Source organism: Egretta garzetta, unplaced genomic scaffold (assembly GCF_000687185.1).
Source record: "Egretta garzetta isolate BGI_Z169 unplaced genomic scaffold, ASM68718v1 scaffold91, whole genome shotgun sequence".
Lineage (NCBI taxonomy): Eukaryota > Metazoa > Chordata > Aves > Pelecaniformes > Ardeidae > Egretta > Egretta garzetta.
Window position 1 is genome coordinate 2,724,145 of NW_009258661.1, and position 15,629 is coordinate 2,739,773.

Below are 15,629 nucleotides of genomic sequence, written 5' to 3' on the forward strand. Positions count from 1 at the left end.
AGCAGGATAGCAACTGCACACACAGAACAAGGAGAAAGACGTTATTAGCACAGTTTTTCTGAAGCATTTACAGTTTTTACTCATTATATTAGAATACTACTTCTAATGCAAGTAAAATGTCAGGTCATCATTTTCCTCTTTACAGGGATTGGTTTAAAAAAAAGTCTGCAAGTAATGCTGGCTAATTATGGAAGTGATTATGAAGTTACATAGACTACAGAAAATCCCGAAGTCCAAATTTCTCAAGGACTTTTTGCCCTCCTTATTGGACTTTGATTAAAATTTAAATGGCAAACTCCATCAAAACCTGTTTAATATGGTCCCAGAGAGTAAGGGCTGACCACATTCCTTGGCCTTACAAACCACTGAAGGTCTGTAAATCACAAGTTAGGAAAAGAATGTTGGGGGGCGGGAAACCCCTGTGCCCTCTCCCACCTTGAGTGCTGGACATAGCGGGTACTGCCCTTAGCCTCCCTCCTTTCTGTAAACCAGGGAGAGTGACAATGACGATTCCGAGACCCACTCATGACACGTCCTCCCTACAAACTGGGTTTTATTACAGTAACTCTGCCATTATTATCATCTGATTCAATAAGGGTCAGAAGGATCTTCTTTGTATTTTCTTTTCATTTCCGAAAGCCTTTGTATTTTATGTAACAGGAAAAGCTGTAGGTCCAAACAGAGGGCAAAATCATATGGTGGAAGTTGGTACATGTTACAGGGGAGGTCTATGGTCCAACCAAGAACTGAATCCAGCAGAAAATTCCTGTCTGCTGCTCTCACTACACAGTCACCTGCCTTTCTAGCATCTCCCACGTTTAATACGCATGATTCCTAAAAATTACTCCCTACAAAATCCTTTCTTCTCATCCCTTACAAAACTGTTGCTTAAAAACAGAACTAAAATTAGAATTTTGTTCTTGTAAAAGCCATTGCAGACCACCGCTTGCTGGGCCCAGAATCCTGTGACTAAAGTTTTTGGGTTGGTTTTTTAATGGGAATAGCATAACCCACAAGGATTTCTCTGTGTTCTCGAGCCAACTGTGTCATCACAATGGGAACATTAATATAAATCCAATTTTATTATGTAAGAGGGAAGCTTTTATTCACTGCTGAAAAAACAAAACAAAACAAAAAGCTAGTTGTGAAATAAAAGTTATTCCTCTGGTGGTGAATCAGTGGCAGGCTTTGCTGAAGGCTGGGCTTTCTGCTGCACCAGGGCTGCCCTCCCGTCAGTACACCGGTTGGCTTCTGCAGCCTCACCTCAGGTGCAATTGTACAGTTCAGACACATTTTTAAATTGCTTATGTTAAACCGTCTACATGTTAAATTGCAGGAGATAATTCAGATGTTCCTAAATTGTGCCAGCGACATCACGGGGCTATATTCTTCCATGATTTCTGGTTCTTTCGGCACTCCCTTTGCATCAAAGTGGTTGTGTAGGAAGATGGGTGCGGGACCGGCTATAGGATACCGCCTGTCTCAGCCAGGCTACGACTGCTGGCCACTGTCTTCTTACACCAGATCTGTGAAACGTAAGCGACCGAAAGCACCACCGCTCTCTTCCGCCCTTAAAAAATTCTCAATGAGCTCAGCGGTATTTTAAATACTGAAAACCTCACTCCAATTGGTTATAAATGCCATAGATAAAATTGTAGGAGATGAGGAATACAGGAAAGCAGATTCGTGTGCATCTGTTAAAAACCTCGGTGGGGATTCAGTTGCATCTAATAAATATTTGATAGTTCCTAAATCATTTATAGCTCTGTCAGGGGTCATTTTACTTGTTTTAGATGAATAATTAAAAGGGTAATTAGGAGGATGTACAATCTGAAATGTTCATCTAATTGTTCATTTTACAGTATTTCTTACACTGCTGAGCTGTAGGACACATGTTCCCATCACCTTCCAATCTTAGCAGCATCCCCTCATTGCCAGTGATCTGGGGGCTTCCCTGCCTTCCACGTCATCCCTAGTATTCAGGACTGGCATAACCAAACATCACCTTACTGTGCGTCGGGAGCCACTGCTTTTATCCAATGAGTTCTGTAGAGTACACAGCAAGGAATCAACCCCCAAAGCCCCCTAATTTAAAATACTATACAATCGAGATTACAAAACCAAAAGAGGTGGCGCACAGCCACCAGGATCCCAACTGCGTGATGCCGTTTGCAGGATCAGGGCTGGAGCTGTAGCCCATCGCCCTTGTGAGAGCAAAAATCAACCTGGATACAAAGCAGCTCTTCCCCTGCCTTAGCAGAGCGGCTCTGGCGGTCAGGACCAGCCAGAGTGATGCACATCACGTAGGAAAAGTACTGAACAAAAACACATCTCTGGCAGAAATTTTAGGAGGTTTCCCTAAGCGGAAGGCATTTTCACAAGTTCTCAGTGACCTAAAAAGGGGTAAAGTAGCAACGTCTGTGTAATGCTGGCGAGGGTTCTGCTCCCACGGGCGCTCTTCCCACAGGGCAGGTCAGGCTCGAAGGAGCCTCATCAGCCTCAGGCCCGGCTGACACCAGCTCACACTTAATTATAAGGTGGCACAAATGAAAACAACTAATGCAAATACAACTATGTAATGTGCTTACATTCTCCAAGTGATCTTTACCACTTGGGAACCAGCTACTATGGTGATGAAACTGAACCCGCACCTTTGCCAGTGTAATCATGCACGAAAGCATTTCTAGTCGAGACGGGGGCTTAATAAATCCATTTCCATTTTCTGAATGAAACGCTGTTTTCTGTACATTGTCTGCCCTTTATCTGATATAGGCTGGGGGGAAACCAAGAAAGAGCACAACAAATCTGAAGAGCAATAACCTCTTTACCTTTTAACATTTCAGAGCGTAAAAATAACTAATTGTTCTATCTTAAAAAAAATAAAAAATTACTAGGTCCAGTAGCAATAACAATAACCCACGTAACACAATTCCTGCCAGCTAATGAGCGTCAAGGTTAAGGGCCTTTGGCTTTTCCTTGGACCCCTGTCTCTCTTAACCAGTCATTAAGTGCTGAGAAATGCCCTCTCCATCCGTCACCATTGCTCAGACAGATATTTAGTTTACTGTCTCTGTCAGTCTGCAATATGAAGGTCTCACGTGGCCATCTGCTCCAAGACTCTGCTGCCAAAATGCATCGCAATTCACAGCACAAGCTGCCTCCATGTTCTACCCACAAGCCAAAACATCCTACTTGGTTTGCTGCTCTACCAGTTACCACCTTAGAAATTTATCCTAGTCAAGTTTCTTCAAAAGGTCAGAAAACCAAGAAAAGGAATGGGACTTGATAAAATAAGGGAGGAGTTACGAGCTCAGCAGAAGAAATCAGGGATGACAGCAAGGCAAAAAGAGTCTTCACGTTACCAGTAAAAGGCCGTAAGTTACCAAGAAAAGTGACAGTTACTGTTGCTCTGTGAAGCAATAACTTGTCAGCAAAAATCCATACCCCAATGGGTGAGGAAATCAAATACAGCAGCAGTGCTAAAATCACCCAGAAGATGCAGCTTTCATTGCCAGCTGCGTGGAGACTGGAAAATTTGCTGGCACGTTTTGGTTCAAATGGTTTCCTGTTACATGTGCAGCAATATGTTACTATTACACAGAGTATAGCATTAGCGTCTTTCTTGGAAGAACAGCACCATCACTTTTTCATGGTATTTCTAATTACATTTATTGCTGGTTACTACAAACACCCCTCTGTGACCAAAAGGGCAGGGTGCACAACACAAACAGATTAATTAAGCACCAAATTTCCACAGCATTCAACCTTGCCTGAACGTCATGTTACTACAAAGGGCAAAGTCAGGATTTCAAAGCAAACAGGAGCATTTCTTAGTGAAGCTGGAAAAAAACCTCCCAGTAATGCATCAAAAACCCAGGCTCTGCTTGGTGGTGGTTTACGTTAACTGGATTTGCTTAGCGGTGAAAGAAAACAGGATCGCAGCCTGGCGCTCCATCTCATCAGAGGGGCAACAACTCTCAACTCCTGCTAAGGTCCTGAACTGCTGGAACTGGACCTGAAGCCCTTGCTGGACTCCAGGTTGCAAGCTCAGATCCAAAGTCCCCTGGAAGCCATGGGTGTATCTGAGGCCCCGCTGCACGCACAGCCATGCTGCAAACTCCCAGAGCAGGAACACGCCCTGGGTTTTGCTAGCAAACCTCTGACTAGGGACACGTTACGTAAAGCACTAGAGAGATGCATGTCGAATGTTAATAAAGATAAAAATATACTTCCAATAAATAAAATTGAATTAATTAGTGGTTTAATCCAATTCTCTAAAAATATTTGACCTTGTCAAATGAAGAGGGTGGCCTTATAATTTCTGCTTTTTACATTTTTAGAATTAAAGAGTAATCAAATGCATGCGGCTTTGTATATAAATCAACCTTGACCTTTCAGTGAACTGTTTTGGTAAAAATAAGCAGTACTCTGACTGTTCTTTTCTCTAAAAGCCAGAACAGACAGAGCAGAAGAGGATTCAGTTCAGTGAAGAACGCAGTGCTATAATCATATCAGAAACACATTAATAAGCCCCTACTACTCTGAGCAGTTATTGCTCTTTCTTCTATAAAACCTTCCAATTTCTAAGACTTCCCCTTTCCTGCAAAAGTCTGAGCCTTGCATCTCAGCATTCTTTTGGATTAGATGTTACAGCCTCTCAAAGCTGATAATTCAAGGTTACACCTTGAAACTCTTATACCGCCTTTTATTCTGAGGAACAACTGACTACCAAGAGAATTATTTTATACTGAGAACCTAAAAAAAAAAAAAATCCCTTAAAAAAAGAAAACAAACCTTAAAATCAATCTGCAGAACTAGCTTTGCACAGAATGCAGAGGCAGAGATAGGCAGCTGTTGGAAAATGATATTTAAAAAAAAACAAAACAAAACAAAAAAAACCACAAACAGCAAAACCCAAACAACAGAACAATGAAAAAGGAGGAGGGTGGAATATGGCTGGAATTTTTAATTGACTACAGGCAGGCTATGGAGACAAACAGAGAAGAACATACCTGTTTTTCCTGTATTTTTCATCCAAGTCTTGTTAGAAGATTCATTGTCAAAACCATCAAGCCGCAGCTCTTGATAACCATCTCCAACGTGGGCCTGATGGTCTACGATATCTATGGGAGACTGGAGAGACCCTCCGCACTTCGCGCTGGAAGTAACCCAGTGCTCGGGACCATAGGTACCTGTTAAAAAATACCAATGGCAATTAACATTCCAGGGGCTCAATAGTGCTGGGTAACACTGAAATCAGAGGATGAAGCACTTAAGCTCCCCAGGTAACTCCACCGCAGTTACACTTCCCGCCTTTGAAAGAGGTTAAGACTTGTAAACTTAGGAGGAGATTGAAATCCATTAGCTTTGTGCAGTACTCCAACTTTGCCTCTAGCAGTAACTAACAATGGCCTTTTTTTTTTAATTACTATTCTATAAAACTATCTGCAATTCCCAAGTTCCCCTCGTGCGTATGTTATCAATTAGCACGGTGTTACAGGAACTTTCCTAAAGCTTCAGCCTTAATATATTACTATATAGTTTACCTTTTCACATGAGACAAAGCTACCCATTAACTCGTGTTTGTGCAATGCTCTGCTTAGACAATATGATGTTTATTAATGATCTCATTTCTTTTGGAGGTTTAGGAAACCAGAAAAGATAAAAAGAAAGAATTAAGCTAAATGTATATTAGTACATTTGAAGAAAACAACAAAGGAAAAAAAAAAATCACTCTGACCAGATGAAGTAAAGGGGACAATGATCTGTCAGGAAAACACAGTAACTTTCTTCTGCTGAGTTTCTTACATGAGTTTTCGGTTCCCTTATGAGCACAGCCTGTTTTCACCTGATGTAAACTACTCTCTCAAAACAAGTCAAGTCAAATATTAGCAGTAAATGAGAAGCTCCAAGGACTGACGGGCAGTGTTTTGCATATGCACTTGGGCACATCAGAGCCATCCGTACTACAGGACAGCTAGCCCAAACCAGACACAAATACTGTCACCTCTCCTCCCATCCACACCCCTGTACTCTTTTTATTTAGAAAAAATGCAGGGAATAGTTTTAGTTCTGGAAAGCAATGTAAGCTTCTGTATTTTGTGAGCCCATCACTAGCCACCGTTCAAGATCAGTAAGAGAAGAGCATGCTACAGCCGCAAAGGGAAATGACACCAGCAGCCTCTGTCCCCAGCACTCAGGGCCCTCAGACGCTCAGCGTAATGCTTTAGAGTATTTTTCAGCAGTTTGAGATACTCGCTGTTATCACAGGTGTCCACCCAGCTCACAAGGCAAAGGAGGAGAAGGCATCCTGCTCCTGTTCCAGAGCTTTCGCCAGCTCCAGATTACTTTTTGGGGTAATAATGAAGTCCTCTCAACCCCCAAATTGTTTATCTAAATGTCACGACAGGATCGCACCAGCACTGCTGCTGGGAGAAGGAAGGCAGCGGTGTCTTATGGCAGTGGAGCTGCAAGGGGCAGCATCGCAAACCAGCACTAAATCTGCCAGAGGTTGTCTGCCACAGCCCTAACTCACCCTGCCCATTCTGTGAGGTTCTCCAGCACGAACAGTCAATAAAAATAATACATAAAAATAAAAGGTTTCAGGCAAAGACCTTGTCATCCCCACCACATACCAGCTCTAGATGCACTATAGCACCAGAGACCCTCACCAGCACCCGTACGAAGATCTCCAGCGAATTTCAATTTTTTCTTGCGATCTCCCTCTCCAACTCTTAAATTGTATTAACACAGACTAAGAGATTATCTTCCTCGTGAGTGCAAACAGTGGTTTAAGCTCCTAGAGTAACAGCACAGAGTTCTTGTAAAGCACTTTTCACTCACGGTTCTTGAAGTGCTTTACAGCAGGGATCAGCAGCATCATTCTCATGTAAAGACAGGGAAATTGATGGCCTGGGAAGGGAAGCAATTTGCTCAAGCTCATCTACCAAAACCAAGTTACAACCCAGAGTTGAACTCCGCTCTCCTGAGACCCCTGATGTCATATCTGTACCGTATCTCTGAACTACGCAGTCAGCACGTCTGTTCAATAGGCAGACAGCAGTAAATGATGCACCAATATGCATTTATTACCCTTGCGTCTGAGAAGCATATGTAAATTCAATTAGTGCCATCCAAACCCAGCAGTTGTGAAGGCCAGTTTCTTTGGCCCCTGGGTTTTAATCTGCCTAGTTGCAAAATGCATTTTTTCCTATCTTCCCATGGGTTAACGAAGGCCACTTAATCAACAGTAAGATTTCGCGCTATACTCATCACACACAAATGCTGCGCGGTAACCAAAACAACAACATGAAAACGTTTGACTTTCAACTACAACTAGGCAAAATCACAACATCCTTTAAAAATCAGTTACATCATCTGTCCAGGTTAAAAACCAGTTTCGTTTATCTCATGGTTCTACTTGTACTGTCAGCAAAAGCGACTTCCAGTTGATTTCCCAATGTACCACAGCCAAAGAGAAGAGAATTATTAAAAACCCTACACGGGGAAAACCGAACATGTTCCACTCAAACACAGGTATGTTTCCTGATTCAGGATGCTCTTAGTAATTGGTTTGCAGTGAATTAATTGGTAATTCAGATTTCCTTTTCATATAACCTTGCATTTACTCCAGGAAATTTGGGAATTTGCTTTACAATGTTTAGTACTGCACATAATCATCAAACCTGCCAGCTCTTATTTTTTGGCTTTGTTATAAACATGGGGTGAGCTTTTCAAAAGCACTCTGCTCACAGAGGCTATCGCAGTGGTTTCAGCTGTGCATTCAAAAGGAGCTGTGCACTCAGTTTTTTCTTTTTTTTAAGTATTTTGGTGACCCTTCAGTCAATGGGGAATTGGTTTGTTTTTTGTTTTTTTTTTTTGAGTAGGCGGATTTATTTTAACAGGGACTGTAGGGTTCCTTCCATGCATCTTGTCACAAAGACTTTTTTTTTTTAAAAGTATAGCCAGCTCTCAACCGATTTGCAGTGAAAACTGTCTTGTCAAAGCGAATAAAATAAGCCATAAGGGCAAAGAAGCAAACCACCACGTTGAATTAAAACCTCAAGTGACTTAGGTACCTGGACTGACGCTTGCTGAAATGTAGTTTTTCCACAGACCTTTAAAGGCTTGTATAGTTTTGTATCATTTTAAAAAACATTAAGCCTGCTTTTTTTAAATTAAACTTGTTTGGAATAATCTAATAGCCATACCTCTCCTTCTATAAATACAGTAGCTTCACTTGGCTCTAAATCTTTAATTTACAAAAAAGCAGCCTAGCAGTATCTGCTCTCCTCATGTGATAGTATTAGTTTTTAGGCATAAAATGTTTCTGTATTGGTGATAAATTATTAAAGAAAAATCTAATGCAACGGAACTCTCCCAGCAATTCAAACCCCCAACTTAGTGCTGGTGCAGTGACTCCAATTCCTGACATCCCCGATTACAGTCATAAGGCTAAACTCTGATGTAGAGGTTCAAGACCTGCTAGTTATAATCAGCACGAGATTTTATAAACAGCTAGGTTTTCCATTAATTTCTTTCGGAAGTTTTTGATATGCAAATTATTACATGCAGTATGACCTGCACCATTATGGCAGCAACTCCAGACAGAAGCAGAGGCCGTGATCCCAACATCTCCATCCCCAGCGGCGCAGGACTGGGGCCACCCCAGCGTTAACAATTAGCATGAAAAGGCAAAGCAGAGCTAGGGGGTGAGAAGCAAATTTGTATTTTTGAGTTTAAGACCAGAGTAAATAAATTATATCACCTACCCAGAAAAAATAAGCTCAACAACCTATAAAATGTAATCAAGAATGGTGCAGTGGGATTCATTTATTCACTGGTAGCCATCAGAAGGTTTAAGTCTAACTGCCTGCTTTTTTCCATGGACATTCAAGTGCAGTTTTAATTGAAACTGATCTTCCACTACAGATTTCAAATTAATTCTTTTTCCATGTGTCTCATGCTCCAGACATCCTTGCCTTGCAAAAAACCCTATATCATTAGAGGAGGAAATAGAACACTTTTTCTAAGCTTGCAGGTATTGATTACCTATTCCTTCCATCAAAGCACAATTGCCATTCTGCACTGTATAAATCTCTTCAGCGTTAGACACTTTATAAAGTACTGAGAATTATATCATTAATCATTTGCAGTTGCACCTGTCTTGCTTTATTGAATTCTTTGTTTTTTAGAACTTTAAATAAATGCTTTTAAATAAAAACATGACACTAAATAAAGACTCTGTTTCACTTAAACCTAGTAAAAAAAAAAAAAATCTCTTCATTGTGTGTGTGACATTTACCCATCTGAAACAGAGTAACCTATGGCTATTTGTATTTCATTTTTTCCAAGAGTAAGCATTGTGGCTTTAATCAAATAAAATTTGGAATGAATTTGAATTGGCCTTTTAAGGGCTGACAAATAATTCAGTTTTCAAAACCCAAACAAGTTAAGAGCCCTCACCTGTGTTAATAAATAATACACATTTCCATGGAGATGGTGGGACGATCCACAAGCAAAGGTAAGCATCAGACAGCCCCATCCTGGAGCTGGAGTGTTTGATGCATGAGCAGCACAGCAACGGGAGGGACTGATAAGATTTGGCATCCTCAGATACTGAAATTAGTGTCTGCCTCTAAGTACTCATGCCATTAGGTCCAACAACAAGGTGCACACATTGGGGAAGGAGGGCTGTGTTCACCCTCCAGGTCAACCAGATGCATGGCAGCAAGACAAGATGATGACGACTGGAGAACACCTGAGTGACGGGATGGGGCTAGGGGCTAAGGAAGGCAGTGAGGAAAGGGAATTTGGCCACAGTGATGCCCTGAGCGTGGCAGAGAAGAGGCCACCCTCTCCCAGCTGCTGCAGGGTGTTTTTTCCCCCAGCCCCACCACACCAAGCTACACTTGCCCCATTCCCCAGCTCAGGCTGGTGCACGGGACAGAGTACTTCTCCACCGCAGCCCCACCGAAATCCTGGCCCACGTCCACTTGCAGCTCAGGGAGCCGCAGAGCCCATCGATCTCCCGGGGCTGGCAGCCCTGCGAGCTCATTCTGGATTACAGGCAGGTCTCTGGGGACGTGACCTTATCTCTGCCGAAATCAGGGGCAAAAGGGCCGCTGGCTTCCAAGGCCTGAGAGCAGAGCTGGGGTCAGGAACCTCAGCACCACCGTGGCTTCTTACACACGACAACAACGTAATGCTAGAGATGTTATCACCCATCCTCACCTGAAGTTACTTGATGCTTCCTAGATGGATTCTGTATTCTTTTCTTATGCAAAAATCTTCCTGTCAATGACTGCAGTATCTTTGATAGTTTTTTAATACACATGCTGCTCTTTAAATAGAATCCGAGATTACTTTTTTCCTTTTTACTGTACAACCAAAACAATGAGCAGTCTTCATTAATGAAAAACCATTAAAATAATGTAGTCTGACAAAATCTAATTAAACCTTTTATAAAAACTTCCACTTAAAGAAAAAAATCAAATATATTTATTTTTCTTCCACAATCTTTTGTTTAAAACATCTCTTATTAAAACCACTGGTATTTCCTTGATTTTAAATCATTTTCTAATTAATGGATCAGCTACTCTGATACACACTGGTGTCTAACACATATGCCTTTACACAACATCCAGATATAGTTTAACAAACATGAGCAATTTTTGAGTAATGTGATTTTGATTATTCATTTACAAGTTGGGAAAGAGGTAGAAATATCAACACTTGAGTTTTTTTATTTCACTTGGTTTTAATATTTTCACAAAAATCTGACTTTAAATCCCAGGCCTGAGGCAAAGAACCAGTTTGGGGGTTTTAATTTTGGAGGTTTTTTATTGTTTGTTCTCACTTTTTTTTTTTTTTTAAACAAGATGATTAAATCTTTGTCTGTATCTGATGCCTCTTAACTTTTCATTTTTGAATGAAAATGGTAGTAATGATTGCAAAGCAACCAAACCCCCTCACTTCTGCAATTAAAGCAAATTAGCTTGGCCACTTCATGGGGACATCCTATCCAATCATCTTAATATGGGAGATCATTCATCCGTGATTATGTGCGAGGCAGATAGATACAGAGCCGTGAGAAAAAGGGCACTGCAGAAAGACTGACATCCCTCACCCCTTTCAGGCCCTACTTTGCCCTCACTGCCCCACGTGCAGATGGCTCGTGCCACTCACTTGCATGCTCAGTTTTTTAACGCCAACAGACGCTATCCTTATATGAAGACACAATCTATACTAGAGGCAGCGTGCCCGTAGTTCGTGTAAAGTAGCAAAGGCTCTTTTCTTGCTGGGTTGGAAGGATGTGGGATCAGCTCGTCCAGATTAGGGCAAAAGACCTGCTTAAGCAGTGGCTTGGTATCTTCTTGGATGGCAATGGTATTTGTTTGAGTAAGTTAGTGATGCCAAGCAAGCTGGTTGCCTCTAGCAGCTACCACAGGCTGCCTTCCTGCCTGAAGCACGAGAAACAAAATCAGAAAGGATTCAAGTGCTTAAAAGGCAGACCTCGCTTGAAGTCAACGGGGACAGCCTCTGACACACAATTTCCCAAAGTGTCTCCCTATTTCAGATATGTGACAGTATCATGCCATTCAGCACAAGTGGGTATAAAAGAGAAAATTCCAGGCTTCTCTTATGGCAAAATCCAACCAGTTATTAAGGATGGATGGAATGAAATAGCATTTCCTCTTCACACAAAAACCTCCCAACCTTCGCTTTGCGCAGCTCTGGATGGGTAGCTTAACTTAAAAGGACCACAGCAGGTTAGAACCTCTGCAAGTTGTACAGGCTCTGGACAAATAGGGATGCTTTACTTTGCACGGACTGGCAGCTATGACCTGCCCAACCGTCTCAGCATTTAGCTGAGCAACATTAAAGATGTGAATCTCTGCCTCCGAGTCCCTCTCATACTTCAACTGCTCCATCACGAGCCAAGTCTCAAGAAACACTGAAATGTCACCACCAGTAAACAAAACCGGTTCCTTTTTTTCACACTGAGAAAGAGCAAGGAAGTGGTACCCTTGCTCAGCTACAAAGCAATGAACTTCAACAGCAGGCTGAGTTTTCAAACAGGGGGAAAAAAAAAATCATTTGAAACAATCAAATATCAGTGAAATTCACTATGGAACTGAATGCATTTTAAGATCCTTCAAAAATCTCAGTCTGGGGCTTTTCTCTGTTACCTGGGACAAAAAGATTGAAACTGTTACTTAATGCCATAAACTAAGACTTCACCATCACTTTTTGCAATGTAAAAGCAACTCTGTCAGTAAGTCCAGGAAAGCACCAAAGGAAGGTGCTCGTGCCATGTGAGTTACGACAGGAGGCAAGGCACGTATTGCAGACCCAGATCAGCCGAAAAATCAGCCTCCCTTCACCCTCTCCTCTCACCTCCAGTTCCCTCCTACAAAGAAGAAATAAAGTGAACCCTGTAGGATGAAGCCTAAAGACTGCATTTAGATATAAGGGCAGAAAAGAATGATTTGAGTGACGTATCTCTTGCTGAGTGATTTACCATGAGGCTGCAGGGGTAAAGGTATAAAAATCCCTGAAAGCCTTGATAAAAATCAGTGGCATCTTTCAGAGGCCTTCCCATTGCAGGGAAAGCAATCAAGTTGTTGAATCATTATATTAGGGGGAGAAGTTGCTGAAATTACACTGTCTTGCTCTAAAATGATGGCATACCAAAATCAAAGAGATGGAGAAGGAGAGCCCATCGTTAGAGTTCACAGTGCTGTTTTGAACAAAGATTTCAGGATTTCCTACCCTGAGGGAAAAAGGCCTTTCATTTTATTATTCTCTGTCATCACTCTGTTTAACATGAGACACTCATGCTTGCAGAAAATTCCAATTACTGCTTGAAAAATGAGACTGAATACAAAGAGCAAGATCCTGAAGAGCTTGCTGAGACCCAAACAGGTCTACGCATCATCCAGTCTGCAAACTCAGTACAGAAAAGCGTGCATAAGACACGTGGGAGTCGTAAACAGCCAAGGACAGTTTTTTTGAGAACTGAAAGAAGCTGAAAAAAATTTTTCCCCAAGAACAATCTCTGATAAGGGATATCTTAACCGGCAGTTGTTGGAACAAACACAAATACAGGAAGACGGAACAAAAAGGGTTTGGATTTAGATAACCTTTGAGCAACTGCTAACAGCAACATCAGAAGCACCAACAACTCCTTTCTGCACTGGTGCCACCACAGCTACAGAAATGCCCAGCCATGGGGCTGTAAAAGCAAAGCTGATCTTCAAAACCGATTTTGTCAGTGATAATGTCCCACTGCCAAAATGCAGCAGAAGCAAAGAGAGAAAGAAAGGCTTTAAACCACGCTCCTAAATATAAACTATGCTATCGTGTCTGCAGCTTTTAAACCTGAAGACAATGAGGTGCATGTTCTCCTTAAATTTTCATAGCCACAGATGCTACAGTTATTTCTGGGCTCTTTAATTAAACCTCTTAACCTTCAATTACCTTTGGAAAAAATTTTTACCTGTATGTTTTCAAAACCTTTGCATTCCCTAGTAGATGTGAACATCTGTGTTACATAGTCACAAACGCTTTATTTTTATATATATATATGTATATATATCCCCCATACGTATACATACTTTCTGCAACCTCATTTTGTTCCTCAAAAACGTATGAAGCTGCCATGAATCTTGTATGAAGCTCCCACTGTACCTATCAACCTGCCAGCGGCACACATGTATGATAAATATCCAACATCAGGAAACACCAGGACCTTAAGACAAATGTTGCAGGAAGCTCACAATAAAGCGGAGTAAGTGTAATTACAAAAACAAGCTTTTTCCATAAACATTTCAAGTTTTAGCATTTGTGAGCTGAATCATTTACCACCACAGAAAAGTGAAAATGGAACTGAGTTTAGCTGTGCTGGCAAAATAATTTGGGGGTTCTTCTTAAGGGGTGTCTCACACAATAAACTCTTGATAGACATAACTAAGGAACTGTTGAGTTTTGTAACTCTAATACTTAAAAAATATATTGTATTGAGCACAACAATATCAATGAAATCATTATGCAGAACTCACTGAGTGGGAGGATAAATTGTGGTATAGAAGGTGCCTGCTGGTGGCAAGTGCCTGAGACATACATCTCCATCCCCTGTTTTTTATAATTTTCTGCATTTCTAATAAATGCATCTGACACCTCACACCATTCATTTCATAACTGTCTGAGGCCTTTTTAAAACTGCTCACCCCTGAGCTGCATATAATAAACGAGGTGATAACTTACACTATAAGGAGAAAACAGGAGATTAATTTATATGAAGACATTGTAAATTAACTTTCTTCTGTACTAGTTGAGTAAAGCTCCATGAAGACTAGGGGCAGACATAAAAATAGATTTTTTCCTAAATATAATTTTTGAAAGTATAAATCCTAATGGAAATTACTGAATGAAGATGTATTATGAATCAATGCGGTAGCTCCACGACAGCACTTTGCGTTGCTGGGAGGAAGAGATACATTTCAGTAATGGGTGCCTTGGACAGGGCACGGGTGCCTCGGACAGGTCATGTCTGGGACAACTTTCTCTGTGGAAGGGTCTCTCTCTCGATATCCTTTTTTCCTTTATGGGGTAATAGCTGTATAATGATGGACCTTGACAGCAGAAATACTTGTGTTGCTGTAGCGCCCAAATACTGCAAAAGGAAGACGGGGTCCATTCTTCCATGTACAGAGCAGCAAACAGCTCCTGCCTTGAAATCCTTACAACTGAACAAGGTAAGACAGAGCTGCAAGCAACCCAATGTGAAAAACCTCAAATTTGAAAACATGCAGCCCTCCTGGGCTAACCTTCCCTATTTTGTAACAACCTTGCTTCATACTCTCTTCTCCACAGCCGTCTCCCCGAGCTGCATAACCCAGTAGCGCAACAGAAAGGCGATCAACCTTCCCATGGGACAGAAAAGAAACATCAATTCTTCCAAAGAGCAAAGATAAAAGAAATGAATCTAGTGTTTCATGGAATTAAATAGATGAAGAAGCAGCACAAGCGCATGATGTAAGCCATGATTCCATTTGGGCTACTCCACAGATGAAGAAGCAGCACAAGCGCATAGCACTGATGTAAGCCATGATTCCATTTGGGCTACTCCAAGGAGAAAGCACAGCGTGAATACAGCTCTGAGAAAATAAAAAAGATGAAACGAGAGGAAAAGACTGGGCAGGAAACTTTCCCACCCAAGAGCTGTTAGTTGCAGATGGAGGCCTGGGGGGGGGCTTCAAGATGACTTTGTTGAAAGAAGAGCAAGGAAGAGGATCTGAATTTGGTGCTAATTACAGCATCCCTTGGCAACACCCAGAAGAGGCAGAGGCGAGGGGCTGAGCAGACAGCTTGCTCTGTGCCTGTGACCTGACAGCCGGATTGCGAGTGATGGCCCCCGCAGGACCCAGCCCGAGCTGAAACTGGGCAGCAGCCTGGGAGCGGCTGCTGAGCTGAAACTGTGGTAGAGAAGACCTCAGGCTGTAGGAGGAGCGAGGCGAGAGGAAAACCTGCCAGAACAGGCATGGTGGGCTAAGGAACCCTTTTATGGGGGCATTTTGTCTTTAAAACAGAAACCTTGGCTCGTTTGAGGGCTTGACCGAGACCCT

At 41.8% G+C, this 15,629-nt stretch overlaps 1 protein-coding gene across 1 annotated transcript in view; it reads right to left on the reverse strand.

Moving 5' to 3' along the window:
• Positions 1–15,629, reverse strand: part of PTPRG (protein tyrosine phosphatase receptor type G) — a 413,949-nt gene that overhangs the window by 185,831 nt on the left and 212,489 nt on the right. Inside the window, 2 exon segments of the mRNA XM_035903838.1 lie at positions 2,139–2,155; positions 5,013–5,192. Coding sequence (XP_035759731.1) covers positions 2,139–2,155; positions 5,013–5,192 — 197 coding nt within the window.